General features: G+C 40.2%; 1 protein-coding gene across 1 annotated transcript in view; it reads left to right on the plus strand.

Moving 5' to 3' along the window:
* The window catches only part of apobec2a (apolipoprotein B mRNA editing enzyme, catalytic polypeptide-like 2a), a 31,314-nt gene extending 11,811 nt beyond the window's left edge, over positions 1 to 19,503 (plus strand). Inside the window, exons 2-3 of the mRNA XM_073054046.1 lie at positions 12,164 to 12,702; positions 19,106 to 19,503. Coding sequence (XP_072910147.1) covers positions 12,164 to 12,698 — 535 coding nt within the window. The 3' untranslated portion in view covers positions 12,699 to 12,702; positions 19,106 to 19,503. The remainder of the gene's footprint in view (positions 1 to 12,163; positions 12,703 to 19,105) is intronic.
* Positions 19,504 to 19,780: the final 277 nt, after the last annotated feature.

Consider the following 19,780-nt stretch of genomic DNA (forward strand, 5'->3'; position numbering starts at 1 on the left):
TTTGTAAATGTCCATTGTAATTTCCATCCATGTATTTAAAGTTGGGCTCTCCTGTGATAACCATTTCCTAGTAAGAGTCTTTTTACCAGCCACCAACAGTATATTCATTAAATATTTATCTCTTTTCAATCATTCTTGAGGTATATATCCAAAATATATGGTCTTACTCTCTAAGGGTATTTCACATTGAAAGATGTCTTGTAGGGCATTGTGTATCCCCCTCCAATAGTTTTTGATAACAGGGCAGTCCCAAAAAATATGATAATGATTTGCATTTTGATTTCCACAATTTCTCCAGCAAACAGGGAGGTTACTATCATAACGGGATTTCTGAGAGGGTGTAATAAAATATCTTATCAAGGTTTTCTATTCAAACTCCCTCCATTTCTGTGAATTGGTACACTTCCATTGATATCTCCATATTGTTGTCCATTCTTCCTCAGATATAATTATCCCTCCTTCCTTCTCCCATTTTGTCTTAATGTATGAAGTTGAATGTGTTTTAAGATTTGACAACTCCTTATACATGCTTGAAATGATTCTACTACCGTTATCTGAATTATATGCTTTTCTAAATAGCTCTATCAAGCATGTACTTGCCTTGGTTACATTTTTAAGCGTCTTATTAACATATTGTCGCATCTGTAAATACTGATAAAAGTCTTGTTTTTCGAATAAGTGTTTTTCTTAAGCATTTCAAAACTGAACAGTGTTCCTTCCTTCATTATGTTGCAAAGAACTGTTATTCCTTTGGCTGTCCAATCCTTAAATCTAGCATCCAATTTATTTGGTGTAAAATCCAAGTCATATGCACACCATTTAAGAATTGAAATATCCCCCTCTAGATTATATTCTTTTATAGTAGTTTTCCATATTTTAAGAGTCAATTTCACCCATGGGTTATCAATAGTATTTATGTACCTTTGTAGGTTGTTATCAGCCAAAATTGCCTGTATGGGGATGGGAAGTACCCGCTCCTCAAAGTTTTTCCATTGAGCGTCATATGATGGGTTGCACCAACATATCACAGCTCTCAACTGTGCTGCAAAATAATAATCTCTAAGAGAAGGTAGGCCCCATCCCCCCTTTTCCTTTGCTAATTTCAAAGTTTTGAGATGAACTCTAGGCCTTTTATCCTGCCAAATATACCTTGATAATATCTTGTTCCATTCATTGAATTAATTTTGATTAATCTCTATTGGTAGGGTCTGAAAGAGATATAACAGTCTGGGCAGTATATTCATTTTAATAGACTCAATCCTTGAACTGAGACTGAAAAAAGGAATCAGGTTCCATCTTGCCACATCTTCCTTAATTTTTTTATATAAAGGCTGATAATTACATTCTGATAATTTTGCCAAATCTTTTGGCATAATGATGCCAAAATATTTGAAAGATTCTGTGTGCCATGCCCAGAGGTATCGACTTTCAATTTCTCTTGGTGGGCTATAGTAATATGAAAGTAATTGGGTTTTATCTATGTTGATCTTGTATCCTGATAATTGACCATATTGTTCAAAGGATTGCATCAATTTAGGTAAAGAGTATGTTGGTTGCCCGAGATAGATTAAAATATCATCCGCGTAACAAGCCAATTTATGCTCTGTCCCTTTAATAGTAATTCCCTTGATATCATAACTCCACCCACAAAAATGAAGCCAGCTGGTGGTGTAGTGGCATCAACTCTGGACTTCGGACGAGAGGTCCCGAGTTCGAATCCGGCTGGCTCCCTTGCACGCTCTCCTCCTGTGCTAGGTTAAGAGGTGGTGATCGCTTAAAAAAAGCCTCACCCAGCAGAAAGTAATGGCAAATCACTGCTGTAACTTGCCATGTACATGATCTCCCAAAATGTCAGAGCGGTGTGGAGGGAAATCATCTGCCAACTGGAAATTCTAGATGCGACCTACTGACAACGATGACCCACAAAGATACAACTTTCTCTGACCCGATGTTACCTCTTTCTAAAGATGTAATTCCATCTCTTACAAACAGAGATCCACACCACCACATATGCCTTCCTGCCTTTCCTTTTGATACAAAGTATATCATTTGATATTAAGCTCACAACTATAACCTTCTTTCAACCTCAAACCAGTGATGCCCACGATGTCATACTGTCTAATCTCATACTGACTATTCACCTTATTCCAAAAACAACGCACATTTAAATACAGAACCTTCAGTCCTGCATTCTCTGCCATTTTGAATTTTGCCTCTGGTAAAATGTAACTCTTTGTCCAGTGTGCATTTGTACCCAATCGTTGGCTTGTCCTTCCTTACATTCATATTAAACCCATCACCTACTTATAAACCTGCTGGTTTACATGTCCCTCCACCTATCTTCATATCATCTACAAACTTTGCAACAAAGCCATCAATTCCATTATCTAAATCCTTGACATATAATGTAAAATGAATCAGTCCATACACAGACACCTTTGGGACACCACTGTCATCTGCAGCCAACTAGAAAAGGCTCCCTTTATTCTCACACTTTGCCTCCTGCCAATCAGCTAGAATCTTTCCTGCAATACCATGGGCTTATAACTTGTTAAGTAGCCTCACGTGTGGCACCTTATCAAAAGCCTTCTGAAAATCCAAATACATGACATCAACTGGTTCTCCTTTGTCTATCCTGCTTGTTATTTCTTCAAGGAGTTCCAATCAGGCATGGTTTTCCCTTGAGGAAATTATGCTGACTTTAGCCTATTTTATCATGTGCCTCCAAGTACCCTGAGACATCATCCTTAATAATCAACTCTTACATCTTCCCAACATCTGAGGTCAGACTAATTGGCCTATAGTTCCCTTTCTTCTGCCTCACTCCCTTCTTGAAGAATGATGTGACATTTGCAATTTTCCAAGCCCCTGGAACCATTTCAGAATCTAGTGATTCTTTAAAGATTGTTACTTATGCCCCCATGACCGCTTTTACCACTTCTTTCAGAACCCGAGAGTGTACACCATCTGGTCTAGGTGACTTACAGTTTCCCAAGAACTTTCTTTTTAGTTATGGTAACTTCACATACTTCATGACCTCTGACACCTGGAACTTGCTCCATGCTGCTAGAGTCTTCCACAGTGAAGACTGATGTAAAATACTTAATCAGTTCGTCCACCATTTCCTCATTCCCCCATTCCTACCTCTTTAAGCATAATTTTCCAGTGGTCCGATATCTGCTTTCGCCTCTTTTTACACGTTATGTATTTGAAGAAACTTTTGGTATCCTCTTTAATATTATTTGCTAGCTTACTTTCATGTTCCATCATTATCTTATTAATCATTTTTTAGTTGTCTTCTGTTGGTTTTTAAAAGCTTCTCAACTTGCCACTATTTTTTACTTTATTATATGCCCTCTCTTTGGCTTTTACGTGGGTCCGGGTATTGTGGACAATTCCAGGACTCACACTTCAGGAACAATTTAAAGGTCTTAGAAACTTATACGTACGCATTTAGCCAGATTTTACCAGGGTTGAAGGGCCACTGTGGTGAGGAATACATGAACTATTCCCAGCAAAGTGGTGATGGATCATTTTCATACCTCTGAAAAGGTTTCTAAATGAAGAGAGACCACCCCCTCTGGAAGTTGATACCTCAGATAGGAGAAAGGGGATTTTGTTCTTTTTATTTTGTATTTCAGTGCGGCACAGTGATGCAGCTAGTAGAAATGCTGCCTTGCAGCTTCAGAAACCCTCTTTGTTTCTCACCTCGGGTACTGTCTGTACAGAGTTTGTAGGTTCTGCCTGTGACCGTGTAGGTTTCTCTGGGTTCCGCTCACATCCCAAAGACGTGTGTGCTGGTTTTTAACTGGCCACTGTGAGCTCGCCCTAGTGTGCAGGTGAATGGTAGAAACTGAGGGAGTTAGTGGGAATGCATGGAGAACAGATTGGGAATAAGACATAAAAGCAAAATCAGGCCATTTGGCACCTCGTGTCTGTTCTGCCATTTTATCACGGCTGGTCTGTATCGCTCTCAACCCCATTCTCCTGCCTTCTCCCCATAACGTTTTACATCCTGATTAATCAAGAACCTATCAAACTCTACCTTAAAAGAACTCAGTGACCTGGCCTCCACAGCCACCTGTGGCAACAAATTCCACAGATTCACTCCCCTCTGGCTAAAGAAGTTCCCCCTCATCTCTGTTCTAAATGGATGTCCCTCTATTTTGAGGCAGAGCTCTCTGCTCCTAGACTCATCCACTATAGGAAACATCTTCTCCACATCCACTCTATCTATATTATTCAATATTCAATTGCTTTCAATGAAGTCCCCCTCATTCTTCTAAACTCTAGTGAGTACAGGCCCAGAACCTTCAATCACAGTTTATATGATAGTCTTTACCTTCCGGGAATCATTCTTGTGAATCTCCTCTGAACCTTCTCCAATGCCAGCACATTCCTTCTTAAACAAGGGACCCAAAACTGCTCACAATACTCCAAGTGAGACCTCACCAGTGCTTTATACAGCCTTAGCATTACATCTTTGTTTTTATATTCTAGTCCTCTTGAAATGAATTCTAATATTGCATTCACCTTCCTCACCAATGATTCAACCTGAAAATTCACTTTTAGGGAATCTTGCACAAGGACTCCCAAATCGCTCAACATCTCAGATTTTAATTTTTTTCCATATAGAAAATAGTCTATGTTTTTACTCCTTCTACCAAAGTGCATGACTATACATTACCCAACATTGTATTCCATCTGCCACTCTCCTAATCTGTCTAAGTCCTTCTGAAGCCTCTCTGCTTCCTCAACACTACCTGCCCCTCCACCTATCTTTGTATCATCCATTAGTGCAGGACTAGTATAAATCAATGGTTGGCATGGATTTGATGGGCTGAAGGGTCTGTTTCTATGATACATCACTCTGAAACTTTGTGTGTAAAACTACTGGAGGGCAACTTCATTAACTGTTCTAAACATGCAATGAAACAGTGTTCAGAATGGGAAATTTACAAGTTAAGTGGAGACAGTGGGGATGTTGGACTAAATGTGACTGCTGTTTAAAAACTCAATATGGGCATGATGGGCTCAATTGCTTCCTTCTGTAAGACTTTTGATTGTTGTGTCTTTCAGTGTTGCTTGATGTAAACTGTATGAAAACACCAGTGTATAGATACTAGGTTGTGAAGGGCTTCGCAGTGCTGTTCAATTCAACAAATGTAAAATAAGATGAGGGAGGATGAGTTTGAACTAAAACCAGTGTATTAAGCCTAAATAATGGAAACTACAACAGGATGAGGGAGGAGTTGGATAGGGTAGACAGGGAACACAGGCTATATGGTGGGATGGTTGAGGAACAATAGAAGAATTTCAAAGAGATTTTTCATGGTGCTCAACAAAAGTATATTCCAGTTGAAAGCAAGGACAGTAAGTGTGGGGAGAGCCAGCCTTGGATAACTAAGGAAATAAAGGAAGGGATCAAACTAAAAGCTCGTGCATACAAAGTCGAAAAGAGTAGTGGGAAACTGGAAGAGGGGGAAAACTTTAAAAAGCAACAAAGAACCACTAAGCAAGCAATAAAGAAAGGAAAGACAGATAAAGAAAATAAACTAGCACAAACTATAAAAATGGATAGTAAGAGTCTTTTTAATTATATAAAGCAGAAAAGGATGGCCAAAGTTAACATAACTTGGAGGATGAAAAGGGGGAATTGATATTGGGTAATGAGGAAATGGGTAAGGCTTTGAATGATTATTTTGTGTCGGTCTCCACAGTGGGAGGACATGTCTAACATGCCAAAGAGAGATGTTATGGATGTAATGGGAGGTGAGGGCCTCAATACCATAATTATCACTGAAGAGGTAGTACTGAGCAAACTAGTGGGCCTTAAGATAGACAAGTCCCCTGGTCCTGATGGAATGCATCCCAGGGTACTGACAGAAATGGCAGAGGTTGTAGTTGAGGGTTTGGTGCCAATTTACCAAATTCTCTGGACTCTAGGCAGGTCCCAGCAGAGAAGGCAAATATTACACCACTGTTCAAAAAAGATGTTGGCAAAAGGCAGGTGACTATATGCTTGGTAGTTTAACATCTGTAGTTGGAAAAGTGCTAGAAGCTATCATTAAAGAAGAAATAGCGAGGCATCTGGAAAGAAATGGATCCATCAGGCAGACACAGCATGGATTCAGCAAAGGCAGGTCCTGTTTGACAAACTGACCAGAGATCTTTGAGGATATATCGAGCACAGTGTATAGAGGGGAACAGATGGACGTAGATTCACGAGGTTAATTCCTGGGATGTCTGGACTGTCTTACGCAGAGAGGTTAGAGAGACTGGGCTTGTACACGCTGGAATTAAGGAGATTGAGAGGGGATCTGATTGAAACATATAAGATTATTAAGGGATTGGACAAGATAGAGGCAGGAAATATGTTCCATATGCTGGGAGAGTCCAGTACCAGAGGGCATGGTTTGAGAATAAGGGGTAGGTCATTTAAGACAGAGTTAAGGAAAAACTTCTTCTCCCAGAGATTTGTGGGGGTGTGGAATGCACTGCCTCGGAAGGTAGTGGAGGCCAATTCTCTGGATGCTTTCAAGAAGGAGCTAGATAGGTATCTTATGGATAGGGGTAACAAGGGATATGGGGACAAGGCAGGAACCGGGTATTGATAGTAGTTGATCAGCCATGATCTCAAAATGGCGGTGCAGGCTCGAAGGGCCAAATGGTCTACTTCTGCACCTATTGTCTATTGTCTATTGTCTATTACTTACTTGTATTTCCAGCAGGCGTTTGATAAGGTGCCACATAAAAGACTTATCCATAAGATAAGGATGCATAGAGTTGGGGATAATGCATTAGCATGGAGAGAAGATTGGTTAACCAATAGAAAGCAGAGAGTTGGGATACATGGGTGCGGCTCTGGTTGGCAATCAGTGGTGAGCCGTGTGCCACAGGGGTCGGTGCTGGGCCTGCAACTGTTCACAATATACATTAACGATCTGGAAGAGGGGACCGGGTGTAGTGTATCTAAGTTTACTGATGGCACTAAATTGAATGGAACAGCAAATTGTGCAGAGGATACAGAGAGTCTGTAGAGAGATATAGCTAGGTTAAGTGAGTGGGCAAGGGTCTGGCAGATGAAGTACAATGTTGGTAAATTCAAAGTCATCCACTTTGGAAGGAAAAATGGAAGAGCAGATTAGTATTTAAATGGTAAAAAAAAGCAGCATGATGCTGTGCAGAGAGACGTGGGAGTGCTTGTTCATGAATCACAAAAGGCTGATTTGCAGGTGCAGCAGGCTATCAAGAAGGCAAGTGGAATGTTGGCCATTGCTAGAGGGATTGAATTTAAGAGCAGGGAGATTATGCTGCAACTGTACAGGTACTGGTGAAGCCACACCTGGAGTACTGTGTGCAGTTCTGGTCTCCTTACTTGATGAAGGATATACTGGCTTTGGAAGTGGCACAGAGGAGGTTCACCAGGTTGATTCCAGAGATGAGGGGGTTAGACTGTGAGGAGAGATTGAGTCACCTAGGATTGTGCTCACTGGAATTCAGAAGGATGAGAGAAGATCTTATAGAAACATATAAAATTATGAAAGGGATAGATAAAATAGAAGCAGGAAAGATGTTTCTGCTGGTTGGTGAGACTAGAACTAGGTGATATAGCCTCAAGACTTGGGGGCGTAAATTTAGGACAAAGATGAGGAGGAGTGGAGGCTACCTCAGTAAATATATTTAAGACAAGATTGGATAGAATTTTTTATAGCAGGTGAAATAAGGATTATGTGGAAAAGACAGGTAGGTGGAGGTGAGTCCGTGGTCAGATCAGCCATGATCTTATTGAATGGTGGAGCAGGCTCGATGGGCCAGATGGCCAACTCCTGCTGCTATTTCTTATGTTCTTATAATCCAAAAAAGGGGATTTTCAACACTTTGATCCTGTCGAGCACCTTTAATACATCTTATAACAAACAACAATTAACTCAGAGTGGATCATTCATATGCGTGTTTATTTTACTTGTTGCAAGGGAAGGATCACTACACAAGAGCTGGTGGTAGCTTCAAAAACATACAGTGTAGTCACTCATTTATATACAAGTGTTATCTACCCATGCCAGTTCAAGGAGAGGGTGCATTCTGTTAGTCTACTTAATCAGTACGCTTGGCATCCTTCCAGTAACTGAGTACACTTGTCTTTCTGCAGTTTCTCATTTACTCAAGGTCCATCAACATAATGTCACATTAACTCTATTAACAAAGCACTCTGGTCCAATACGAGTTCCATTTTTTTTAAAGACAAAAATGTCATCCTGTTGCTTGAAGTGAAGTGTATTTTCATCTAATACACCAACACGTCCACAGTGGTATTCAATGACATGCACCCTATCCTTGTACATTCCCTAGTTCCCTTTGGAGTGAGCATGACCTGCACCATCCATGGTCACTCTGGTAACAGCAGGACTTCACCACGGCTGTGACATTACTCGACATCTATGCATCTATTCCGGATCTGAGCATCTGCTTCAGGCTTGTGAATTTATTCAAAACACAATCCTGGCTTCAGTTCAAAGTTCAAATAAATTTATTATCCAAGTACATATATGTCACCATATGCAACCATGTGATTGATTTTCTTGTGGGCGTTCACAGTAAATCCATAATAGAATAATAACGATAATAGAGTCAATGAAAGACCGTGCCAGCTTGGGTGTTCAACCAGTGTACATAGACAACAAACTGTGCAAATACAAAAAAAGAAGAAATAACAAACAAATAAATAAATATCAAGAACATGAGATGAAGAGTCCTTGAAAGTGAGCCCATAGGTTGTGGGAACAGATCAATGATGGAGAAAGTGAAGTTATATCTCTGGTTCAAGAGCTTGATGGTTGGGGGTAATAACTGTTCCTGAATCTGGTGGTGTGAGTCCTAAGGCTCCTGTACCTTCTTCCTGATGGCAGCAGCGAGAAGACAGTATGTCCTGGGTGTTAGGGGTTCCTGATGGTGGAAGGCCCTTCGAAACAGTTTGCTATCTTGCATGTTCCTTAGAACTTCTCCCCTCTGCCCACAATGTACCCTACCCATCCTTAATTTCCTCACCATGAACCTAATAATGCGGCCAAACATGACACACCTCCATTCCCAACTCTTCCTCGCCATCAGCATCCCTTCCACTTGGGCTTAGCCTTTCCTGATGACAGACACTTGCCCCCTATCTTTCAAATCCTTTCCTCAACCCACACGTCCTCTCTTCTTTGACTGCCGGGGCCCAGAGCTAACCTCAGAATTTCTTGGTGCAGTGCGTTGTGTGTAAGGGGAGATCCTTTGTCATGCAGGATACACGTTCTTTGATTACATGAGGAATGGAGGTGGAGGTGGGAGGGAGGGTGGCCTTTGACAATATAACTACTGAGCCATGAGAACCCAACTGATGTGACTTTTCAGGTGCTGATCAAAATCTAAGGAGGGAGCAATTAGGCCAAGAGACCTCCTCATTTAGAACCTGCATTGTGTGTGGGCAAATGTTTAGCAAGGCCTTTGGCAAAGTCCCAACTGGGAGGCTGGTCCACAAGGTTCAGGTACATGGCATTTAGGATGTTGTAGCAATTTATACCCAGCATTGGCTTAGCAGGAGAAGCTTGAGCATGATAGTAGATAGTTGCCTCTCTGACTAGAGGCCTGGGGCTAGTGATGTGCTGCAGGGATTGGTGCTGGGTCCATTGTTAAGTTGGTCATCCATATCAATGATCTGGATGATAAAGTGGTAAACTGGATCAGCAAATTTGTGTTTGACACCATGATTGGGGGTGTAGTGGACAGCGAGGAAGGCTATCATGGCTTTCAGTGGGATCTGGACCAAATGGAAAAATGGCAGATGGAATTCAATGCAGACAAGTGTGAGGTCTTTCATTTTGGAAGGACAGAACAAAGTAAGACTTATACAGTGAACAATAGAGCACTAAAGAGTTTGGTAGAATAAAGGAAACTGGAAATAAAGGAAGTGACATCAAAGGTAGACAGGGCCGTAAAAAGAACTTTGGGTAGATTGGTCTTTATAGATCAGAGCATTGAGTGCAGAAATTAGGATGTTGTGTTGAAGTTGTATAAGACGTTAATGAGGCAAAATTTGGAGAATTGTGTGCAGTTTGTGGTCACCTACCCACAGGAAGTGTGTCAATGAGATTGAAAGAATACAGAAAAATGTACAAGAATGCTACCAGGACTGCTGACCTGAGTTATAGGGAAAAGTTGAATAGGTTAAGTTTATTCCTGGAATGTAGGAGAATGAAAGGAGATTTGATAGAGATATACAAAGTTATGAGGGGTATAGGTGGGGTAAATGCAAGTAGACTTTTCCACTGACCAGAACTATAGGTCATAGATTAAGGGTCAAAGGTGAAATATTTAAGTGGAACTTGAGGGGGGAGCATCTTTACTCAAAGGGTGGTGTGAGTCAGGAATAAGCTACCAGCAGAAGTGGTAGATGGGACTGACTGGAACATTTCAGAGAAACTTGGAAAAGTATATTGATGGGAGGAGTATGAAGGACTGTGGCCAAGTGCAAGTTGATAGGACTAGACAGAATAATGGTTCAGCACTGTCTAGATGGGCCAAAGGGTCTGTTTCTATCCTGGCATGCTCCATGATTCTATGACTGACAGACCAGGCAGATTGTCTCTTTAAAATGACCTTTCTTCCCTCTGTGAGCGTCTGGCAATATTACTCCCAGTTTACTGCCACCTCCTCCTGCTGAGATAAAGAGAGTTAAAAATACACTTGAAATTCCATTTCAATGAGCCACTGCAGTGAGCAGAGAAGAACTGGCCGCAGACATCACTGGAAAATATTGTGGGGGTAGATCTGCAAAAGCACGTCACCCTTGAACTGTCAGTGACACCAGAATTGTTGGGCATATCTCACAATTTTCTGATCGGAGCTGGGATAGTGGAATAAAGCCTTTAATCTCAGAGCTGCTGTTTCTGCCACAGTACACAATATATACTCTGAACACATAAAAGGGGACACATTGATACATTTAAAAATGTCATTTACATAGAATTATTTATTTGTATAATGCAAAATGTGCCAGTTATAAATTATTTTACAGTGTGCTCATCGTTCTTCCTGGGCCATTAGCTCCCAGTGAATCATAGGCTATTGATGAACTCTTATCTCCATCGTCCTCTGAAGTCGATGGTATGGCTGGAGATCATCAATGTTGCTGCAATCCATTATATCCACTGTACAGGGGACTGGCCTGTTCAACTTCACCAGAGCCCTGCTGGCCGTCCTTACCTGTTTCCACCTCTCGTGATGGGCTTTGACGGTTGGACTTTGAGAGGCGTACGCATTGTTATGTAAGGGGATACTGATGTCATCAAGCATATCTTTTGCAGTCCCATCTCATAAGCAACACTGAGCCAGACCGCGAATCAGCTTGTGTGGTGATGCTGGCTGTTGTATCAACGTATTCCAGAACTTGGGTTTTACCTGGAAAATTTACTTTTGCTGATTCAGGCTGCTTTCTCTTCAGACGATTCACTGTAGAGAAATGACTAGAGAAATTAAGGGGGACTTCTGCTGTGGACTCAGTGGCTGAAGGGCTGTTTCTGCATAATATTGCCCTCTCCCTATATTAATAAAGAAAAGTCCCCAGCTTGATTGGACAATGTCTCAGTGATTGCAGAGGTAAAAAATGCATCAATAAGCGATCTTTGGAAAGTCCCCAGGTTCTGGACCAATTCCAGCAGATTGAAGCATGTCAAATATAACTGCTAGTTAAAGGGAGAATGGAAATAAATGTAGAAATGTGAACCAGTTAGCCTGATACCTGTTCTCAGCAAAAGGTTTTAACACATCTCTACAATCAGGTTCAACAATCATTTATAAACTCTAAATGTGTTAAGCAGAATCAGCAAGGATTTGAGAGGGGTAAATCAAGTTTGAAGAACCTATTAAGAAATTCTAACAAGTTATCTGGTATGGTAGAGAAGGAAAATCATTCCTAAAACGGGATTTTAGAAAGACATTTGACAACCTTATTCCATAAAATGGGCACCGAGGTTTTGATTGAGATAAGGGTTTAGTTAAAAGATAGAAAATAGAATGGGTACTCTACTTGTTGGTAAGCACTCAGTTTGTAACATGGTTGTATGGTTGAAGCAAAAGTCCCATTGTTTTCTTGGCAATAACATCTGCTCCTTTTAAATTCCAGAGAGCAAATACCTTCTATTTTCTTCAAGTTCCAGTTCAAAAACGTAGAATACAGCTCGGGAAGGAATAAGACATTTTTGTGCTATTCAGTGGAACAGCAAGATGCAGATTGCCAGAAGATGCAAGGATACGTGGAGGACGAGCACACAAGCACGCATGCGGAAGAGGCCTTCTTTACAGAGGTCTTCAAGGAATGCAATGGCAGTTCGAAGTACTCCATCACTTGGCACGTCTCCTCCAGCCCTTGTGCGGCCTGCGCTTCTAAAATTGCAGAATACCTGAAGAAGAGTCCCAACATCCGCCTCACCATCTTCATGGCTCGCTTGTTCATGTGGGAAGAGCCTGAGATCCAACAAGGTCTTCGGCTGCTGAAAGCTGCTGGTTGCCGACTGAAGATCATGAAGGCTCCCGAGTATAATTACTGCTGGAGCACTTACGTTGAAAATGAGGGGGAATCTTTCGTACCCTGGGAAGACCTACAGACCAGCAGCTTGGCATATGAAGGGATTCTAAATGAAATTCTACAACGCGCCTAGAAGGGTGAGGCATTCTGACGTGTCCCCAAATTTGTTGGTTCCCACCATCTGATGTTTTAATTGCCTCAGTGCATGTTTGCTGTGAGCACTCTTATTAGTTTTTATTGATTTACACATGGGAAGGAAAGGTAAGAGTGACGGTGTCAATACTGAAAGTTTGGTTAACTCTTTATTGATATATGCCAATAAAATTAGGGGTTGGAGGGAACGAGTCTTGTGATTACAATTCTGCCTCTGAGTCAGATAGGGAAGGAATTGAAAGTTTCTATGAGTTAAGACCGGAGCTCCAAATATAATTCATATAAATTGGGTGTTGGTGATCATCCCATCTGTGTCTACAGCTTGTTGGGAGTCCATGGCATTCTCCAAAATAAAAGAGAGCAACCTGGTGCAAAGATAGTCATAGTTGTGGGGGTGGTGTTCACTTTGTGATCTGTTAGACTATAAGTAAGTCTGCAACACTATTCAAGGACTAATGCAATGTTACAAAAAAAGGGGGAACAGAGATAAGACTGATATTCTTTTGGTTTACGACAATAATCAATAAATTTTTCACCAAACAGGCCAATGTTAAATGGCTAGTTGGAAGCAGTTATGACGGGAAACATCTTGCAGTGTTTTGGAAGAGTGCAGTGATGTGCATATCATGTTTCACATCCCAAACTCCCAGTCATGGTTTGTGTCAATAGACAGGCAGACCAGGACACCTTTCAGAATTGTACTACAAGGGTAACAGACACATGAACAAATGATGACTACAGGAATTAACAATGGATGATTGGAGAGCTTATGAGCATAAATAATTTCCCTAGTGTGCAATGTGCAATTGCATTAGACTGACAGGTGAGGGGTAATTGGAATCGAGTGAAACAAGTCAATCACTATTTTAAGATTATACTGGTTATTTATTTTCATAAGCAATAATTTTGTTATATATATAAAATTTAGACTTGTAATAAAAATAGAAAACACTGAAAATACTCAGATCAAGCACTATGTATGGAAAGGGAAATTGTACATATCAAAGATTATAACCTTATAGTCATATATATATATAAAATCATATATAACAATTACAGCATGGAAACAGGCCATCTCAGCCCTTCAAGTCCGTGCCGAACGCTTACTCTCACCTAGTCCCAGTGGCCTGCACTCAGCCCATAACCCTCCGTTCCTTTCCTGTCCACATACCTATCCAATTTTACTTTAAATGACAATACCGAACCTGCCTCTACCACTTCTACTGGAAGCTCATTCCACACAGCTACCACTCTCTGAGTAAAGGAATTCCCCCTCGTGCTACCCTTAAACTTTTGCCCCTTAACTCTCAAATCATGTCCTCTTGTTTGAATCTCCCCTACTCTCAATGGAAAAAGCCTATCCACGTCAACTCGATCTATCCCCCTCATTATTTTAAATACCTCTATCAAGTCCCTCCTCAACCTTCTATGCTCCAAAGAATAAAGACTTAACTTGTTCAGCCTTTCCCTGTAACTTAGGTGCTGAAACCCAGGTAACATTCTAGTAAATCTTCTCTGTACTCTCGATTTTGTTGATATCTTTCCTATAATTTGGTGACCAGAACTGTACACAATTACTGTTGATATATCTTTTAATAAAGTATTGACTTGAGATGCCATACCGATGTCTATAGCACTGCCACAGGTGGGATGCTGTACACTATGCCATGGCATGTTTATACATGTTGTAATGTGTATGTCAAAATTTGAAATAGACAACAGGAATGTTAAAAGTGTGACAAAAACAGTAAGTGTTACAACAGGCAGTTAGATGCTTTGGAAAGCAATGTGAATAAACTTTAGATTTTTGGTGTATTTTATGGAGATTTGGTACCACAGTTGTACATTTTACAGATTTGTCCTGCTCAAGTTCAAAACGGCTTTGAGTTGCATATGCCAGGGTGCAGCAGTGACGTATGCATTTATATCACAGGTGTAAATGTGATGGATTAAAGGCATCATCTGCGAGCAGACTAAAGAACATTAAAGTACATTGACTTAAGTGTGATTTTTTTTCTAACAGGCTGAAACCCCCCAGTGTGCATAATTTTGGAGGGGATATTATAATTTAATAACAGCACCAGAGATGTTCATAACTATATTGAGAAGAGCGTCCTGATACTCTGCTCAGTGAGGTGGGTGCTCAATACTTATATGGGAGGGAACTAGGAGAAAGCAGTCCCTCTGCTCACATAAATATCCTCTCTAAAAAGTTACTGAATATTACACAGTGGCCATATTTCACAAAAATACTTTTAAAATTAGGCAGCTGTGACAATTCTTGAAATTCTGACAAAAAGATGTTTTTGGTGCTATAGTTTCACGCTAGGTAAGTTGTACAAATAGAGAATATTGGAATGGTGAGTTTACAGCCCAAACATCTCCCTCCACATGGAAACTTTATGAATAACCATTCTAAATTATGATATCAGGCCTGCTAGTGGAAGTCCATAACTTTGCCCTTGCAAAACGCTCCCTCTATATTCAACTGCCCTTTGAATATTCCATATGTTTTCCTCTAATATTCAGCTGCTAATTATTTTATGTATGTTTTCATTCTTGAAATACGGACGTTCTTTTGAAATTTGATTACATTTCACTCATTAAAATGTATTTGCTAAAGCAAGACTAAAGTTCACCTTCACCAGCATTTAATGTTTGCCATTTCTCAAAAGGCATCCAGTTTTCCTACTGCGTATTTTGAATGCAACCAAATACCGTACTTTGAACCTCCTCAACACTTTCAATAGTATTCACAACAATTTGGGTAATAATTGAGCTTAATGCAAAAACTGACTTGATCCCACTATTTGTAAACACCAAACTTCCAGCAAGGACTCTGCCAATTTGACTGAGATCACCTACTTGTCCAGTGCCAATAATCTTGTTCCTATTTTGCTGAACTTTATTTAAATCAGGGGTTCCCAGCCTGTGGTCCATGGACCCCTTGGTTAATGGTAAGGCTCCGTAACATAAAAAAGGTTGGGAACCCCGATCTAAAGAGAGAATAATCAGGGAAAACTTATATAGATTTATAAAGGATTATCGATGACAGGAGAACTTAATTTTTGTTATAAAGATGTGAATAAACTATATAGGAGCATCTACAGTTCGTACTTGTACGGATTTTGGGAAAATCATTTAATAAAATTGCTCAAAGCAACCATTACAACAAAGCCCACAGGACTGAGGGTGAATTATTGACTTAAGAGAAGACCAAAGATTATCTAGGAGAATGCAACCAGTCATGACTTTGAGGAATCTTTATTATGGTCTCAACTATTAACATATTTAGTACCAGGTTAAATTGCAGAAGTGCAATTTGTTTATGACAAATGCAGGCAGGCTTTTTCCACTGAGGTTGGGTGGGAATACAACTAGAGGTCTTGGGTTAAGAGGGAAAGGTCAAAATTTTAAGGGGAAACTACTTTGCTCAGAGGGTCATGGGAATGTGAAATGAGCTGCCAACTCTATTTCAACATTTGAGGGAAGCTTGGATAGATATGTGGTTTATAGGGGTATGGAGGGCTAGGGTCCTAGAGCAGGCAGCTTAAATGGTTCGGCACAGATGAGATGGGTGAAAGGGCCTGTTTCTGTACTGTACTTCTCTTTGACTCTATGACATATGCTCTTGCTGGAAGCATTAAAACGTAATTCTAAAGGATTAACTAAACAGGCAAACTGTGGCAAATAAATTTCCATGCAAGCAATTTCAAAGTTATTCACACTCAGAGTAAGCGTGCCCTGAATATTGATTGGTGTATACTATCTCCACTCTAAGAACTTTGGATTCCTAGTAAATTAATCATGATCATGTCATAGACGGGGGAAATAATCAAAAAGTCTTGCCACACAGAATCTAGAGGACAATGTGAGCTTTCAGTTCAGAATACATTCATTGAAACCATACTTTGATTCAATGTTTCAATTACAAGATTTCACACAAGGATTTATTTTAAAATGATTCAGAGATAAAGGGATTGTATTATTCCTGATACTAAATGAAACTGACAGGAAAGCAACAAACTATTGCTTATTACTTTAGGGTTTTAGATTAGAGACGGGCTGAAAGTGTATCCCTCACAGAAATGGTATTTCACTGCTATATCTGCTGGCAATAAAAAAATCCCTGACTGCCATATTTTTTTGTATATAGGAATGTGGGTACATGTGACTGTGGTGAAGCTACCGTGAGAAGGGACTGAGTACATTGAATGCATGCTCATTATTCATTGAAGTTTTGTACTCAGGATATTCATCAAACAGAACAAAGGAGAAACTTTTAAAACATGGGTAAAAACACAGAACCTGTTGGAAATACACAAGCGTTATCATGATTTACAATGGATAAAGGATAATAATTTGAAGCAAGACCATCTGAGCGAGATATGTGATGGCCTGCCCTGCGGCATCACAGTCAGACGTGCTGGAACTCGATGCCAGCAGCTTCAGCTGTTCCTTTCACATACACTTTTCATCCCATCAGGAGCAGCTATTTCTGTTTCACCTTAACACTGGAAGATCTGTGGCCCTTTTGGTCCAAGGTTAAGGCTGTGCCTGATGGTTTGAAGTTGCATCTCCATAGTTTAAGAAGATTTTAAACACAATTCTTTAATATTTGTTCTGGTAATGCATAGTAAAGTTGAACCACTAGTCTCATCACGTCAAGTTAAGTCAGAGAATACACAGTACATAGATCAAACTTCAGAATCAATGCCAAGCAACGAGACACATTGTGTTATTGGTTATTATTTCAAGATCTTTAGCTTGAAAAAATAGCAATAGAACATTATATTCTATCATTAGATTTGATTCATAGAACACTGCAGCACAGAAACAGGCCATTTGGCCCATCTAGTCCATGCTGAACCATTAAATAGAGAGATACTTTGTTGATACCAAAGGAAATTACAGTGTCACAGTAGCATTATAAGTGCACAGGTATACAAATGTTAGAAGAGAAGCAAGAAAGAATAAAAAAAAAAGGTTTCCTCAAATAGTCTAACAGGAAGGGGTCGTCACTTTTCTGGCTATAGGCTGACTCATTATAAAGTCTCATATAGGCCTCATATAGTGCTCTTTGGAGCATCACAGTTGTCTTAGTCTATTACTATAAGTACTCCTCTGTTCAGCCAATGTGGCATCCACAGGGTGAGAAACATTGTCCAGAATTGCCATTATTTTCTGTAGGGTATTTTGTTCTGCCACAGCCTCCAGTGTGCCCAGTTTGACTCCTATAACAGAGCCAGCCTTTCTAATCAGTTTATTGAGCCTGTTGGCATCACCTGTGATGATGCCATTGTCCCAGTACACCATCGCATAGACGATTGTACTGGCGATAACAGACCGGTAGAACATGTAAAGGAGAGACCTGCATACTCCAAAGGACCTCCATATTACATGGATTAATGATATATCATAAAGTAGATATAAAGTCTATTATTACATTTCACCTTCTGTTAGTGCACTAAAGCACATTGGCATTTAGCGTTAGCACCGAATAAGGTCTCCCTCTACCTCAAAGTAGGTCAAACTCACTTGGAGCAGTTACATTGGTTTTCATCTACACCAGGATCTGTGTGTTTGCTAATGAGGCAAGGCTCAATACACCATGGATAATGGGCACCAGCCCACTAAGATACAGACAGAGGCAACAAGAAGAGATGCTGCAAGGCTTCAGAGAGAGCTGCTGGATGAAACGGCCTCCTGTGGAGTTAACTGTTAATTCCTTATTCTGGTTTACATCATTTTATGGCATATGAGAGTCGTGTATATCTTCACAAAGCAAATCAGCTGTCTCAGTATTTATTGGGAAGACAATGCAGAAAATGACATACCTCTCCATAATCCAGTCAGTACGAGCAGCCTGGAAACTTTTCCAATTATGCAGTGGGAAAGAGCTGACTGCGATTGGCACCAATTCTAATCCATATGTGGCTGTCTGGCCAGGAATATTCCATGTGTGTGGTTCTGTAGCTAGACGTTATCTGCTGTTAAACAACTGACCAAGTTAGCTCTGCAATGTGTCATGGATACTGTTGCAATGAAGCCTGAAGGCCAAACCTTGTGTTTCAGAAACTTCAGCACATATAGTAATCTCTTCTTCAATGAGGACCTGGCGAAGTTTTTGCAATGCCAGCTTTGCTGTCTGTTTATTAATTAAGGCTGTTTGCTTTCTCAGGTGACCACAAAATAACCTGTGGTGAGTTCAAGGAGCAGCAGTGGATTTGGAGTCCTTACCAACATTCAGCAGCATGCCAATAATCACTAAAACATATTCAGTACAAAGAATTCAGTACATTTAAGCCAAAAACAACCTGCTGAACTTTATATGCAACAGCTAATGGACAATATTGTTAAATAATTGTACACTTCTCTTTATTGTAGAATACTGGGTGCTGTTAAAGCCAAACACTTCAATAACTCCACACAGAACAGCGGGCATCAGTGAAGAAGCTAAGCTAAAGTTATTTGTTCACTCGGACTGAACTGAAAGGAATTTGCTTTTACTTCTGGAAATGCATCAGGTTTCTTGAACACGTACTTAATGTCTTGAACTCGAGCTCTTTGATAGCAGTTACTGTGAAATGTCCCAGTCGAAAGGAAGCTCCAAGCTACTTACTGTAGTTTGAAATACTGGACTGCCTGAAGCCTGCAAAAAGGTTTCATGGTAATAAAATGCAATACTTTGTGTACAGAACACCAGTGTCTCGTAGAAACGTCAGTGTGCCATATTCAGTATTCACTGCTGCTTTGTGCTTTACAATAAAACATTGTGTAACGTTTATCTGGTTAGCGCTTTCATTTCAGGTCTGTCAGCATCTCATATCCTACCTCACACCATTTACAACTGAAACTTCTGGATTCACCTTCAGGATTTCTGGTAGTTTTTAAAAATTTCTATCCCAAGATTAATCTTTCACAAGATGTTTAATCATGAAAATTAACATAAACAAATTGATTAACTTTAAACAGCTCTTGAAATAATCAGAACAGAAAACATACGTACTGATATACAGCAATTTATTGACAAATCAGTTTGTCTTAAGTGGCACATACAAC

The sequence above is a fragment of the Hemitrygon akajei genome, chromosome 8, assembly GCF_048418815.1.
Source record: "Hemitrygon akajei chromosome 8, sHemAka1.3, whole genome shotgun sequence".
Classification (NCBI taxonomy): Eukaryota; Metazoa; Chordata; class Chondrichthyes; order Myliobatiformes; family Dasyatidae; genus Hemitrygon; species Hemitrygon akajei.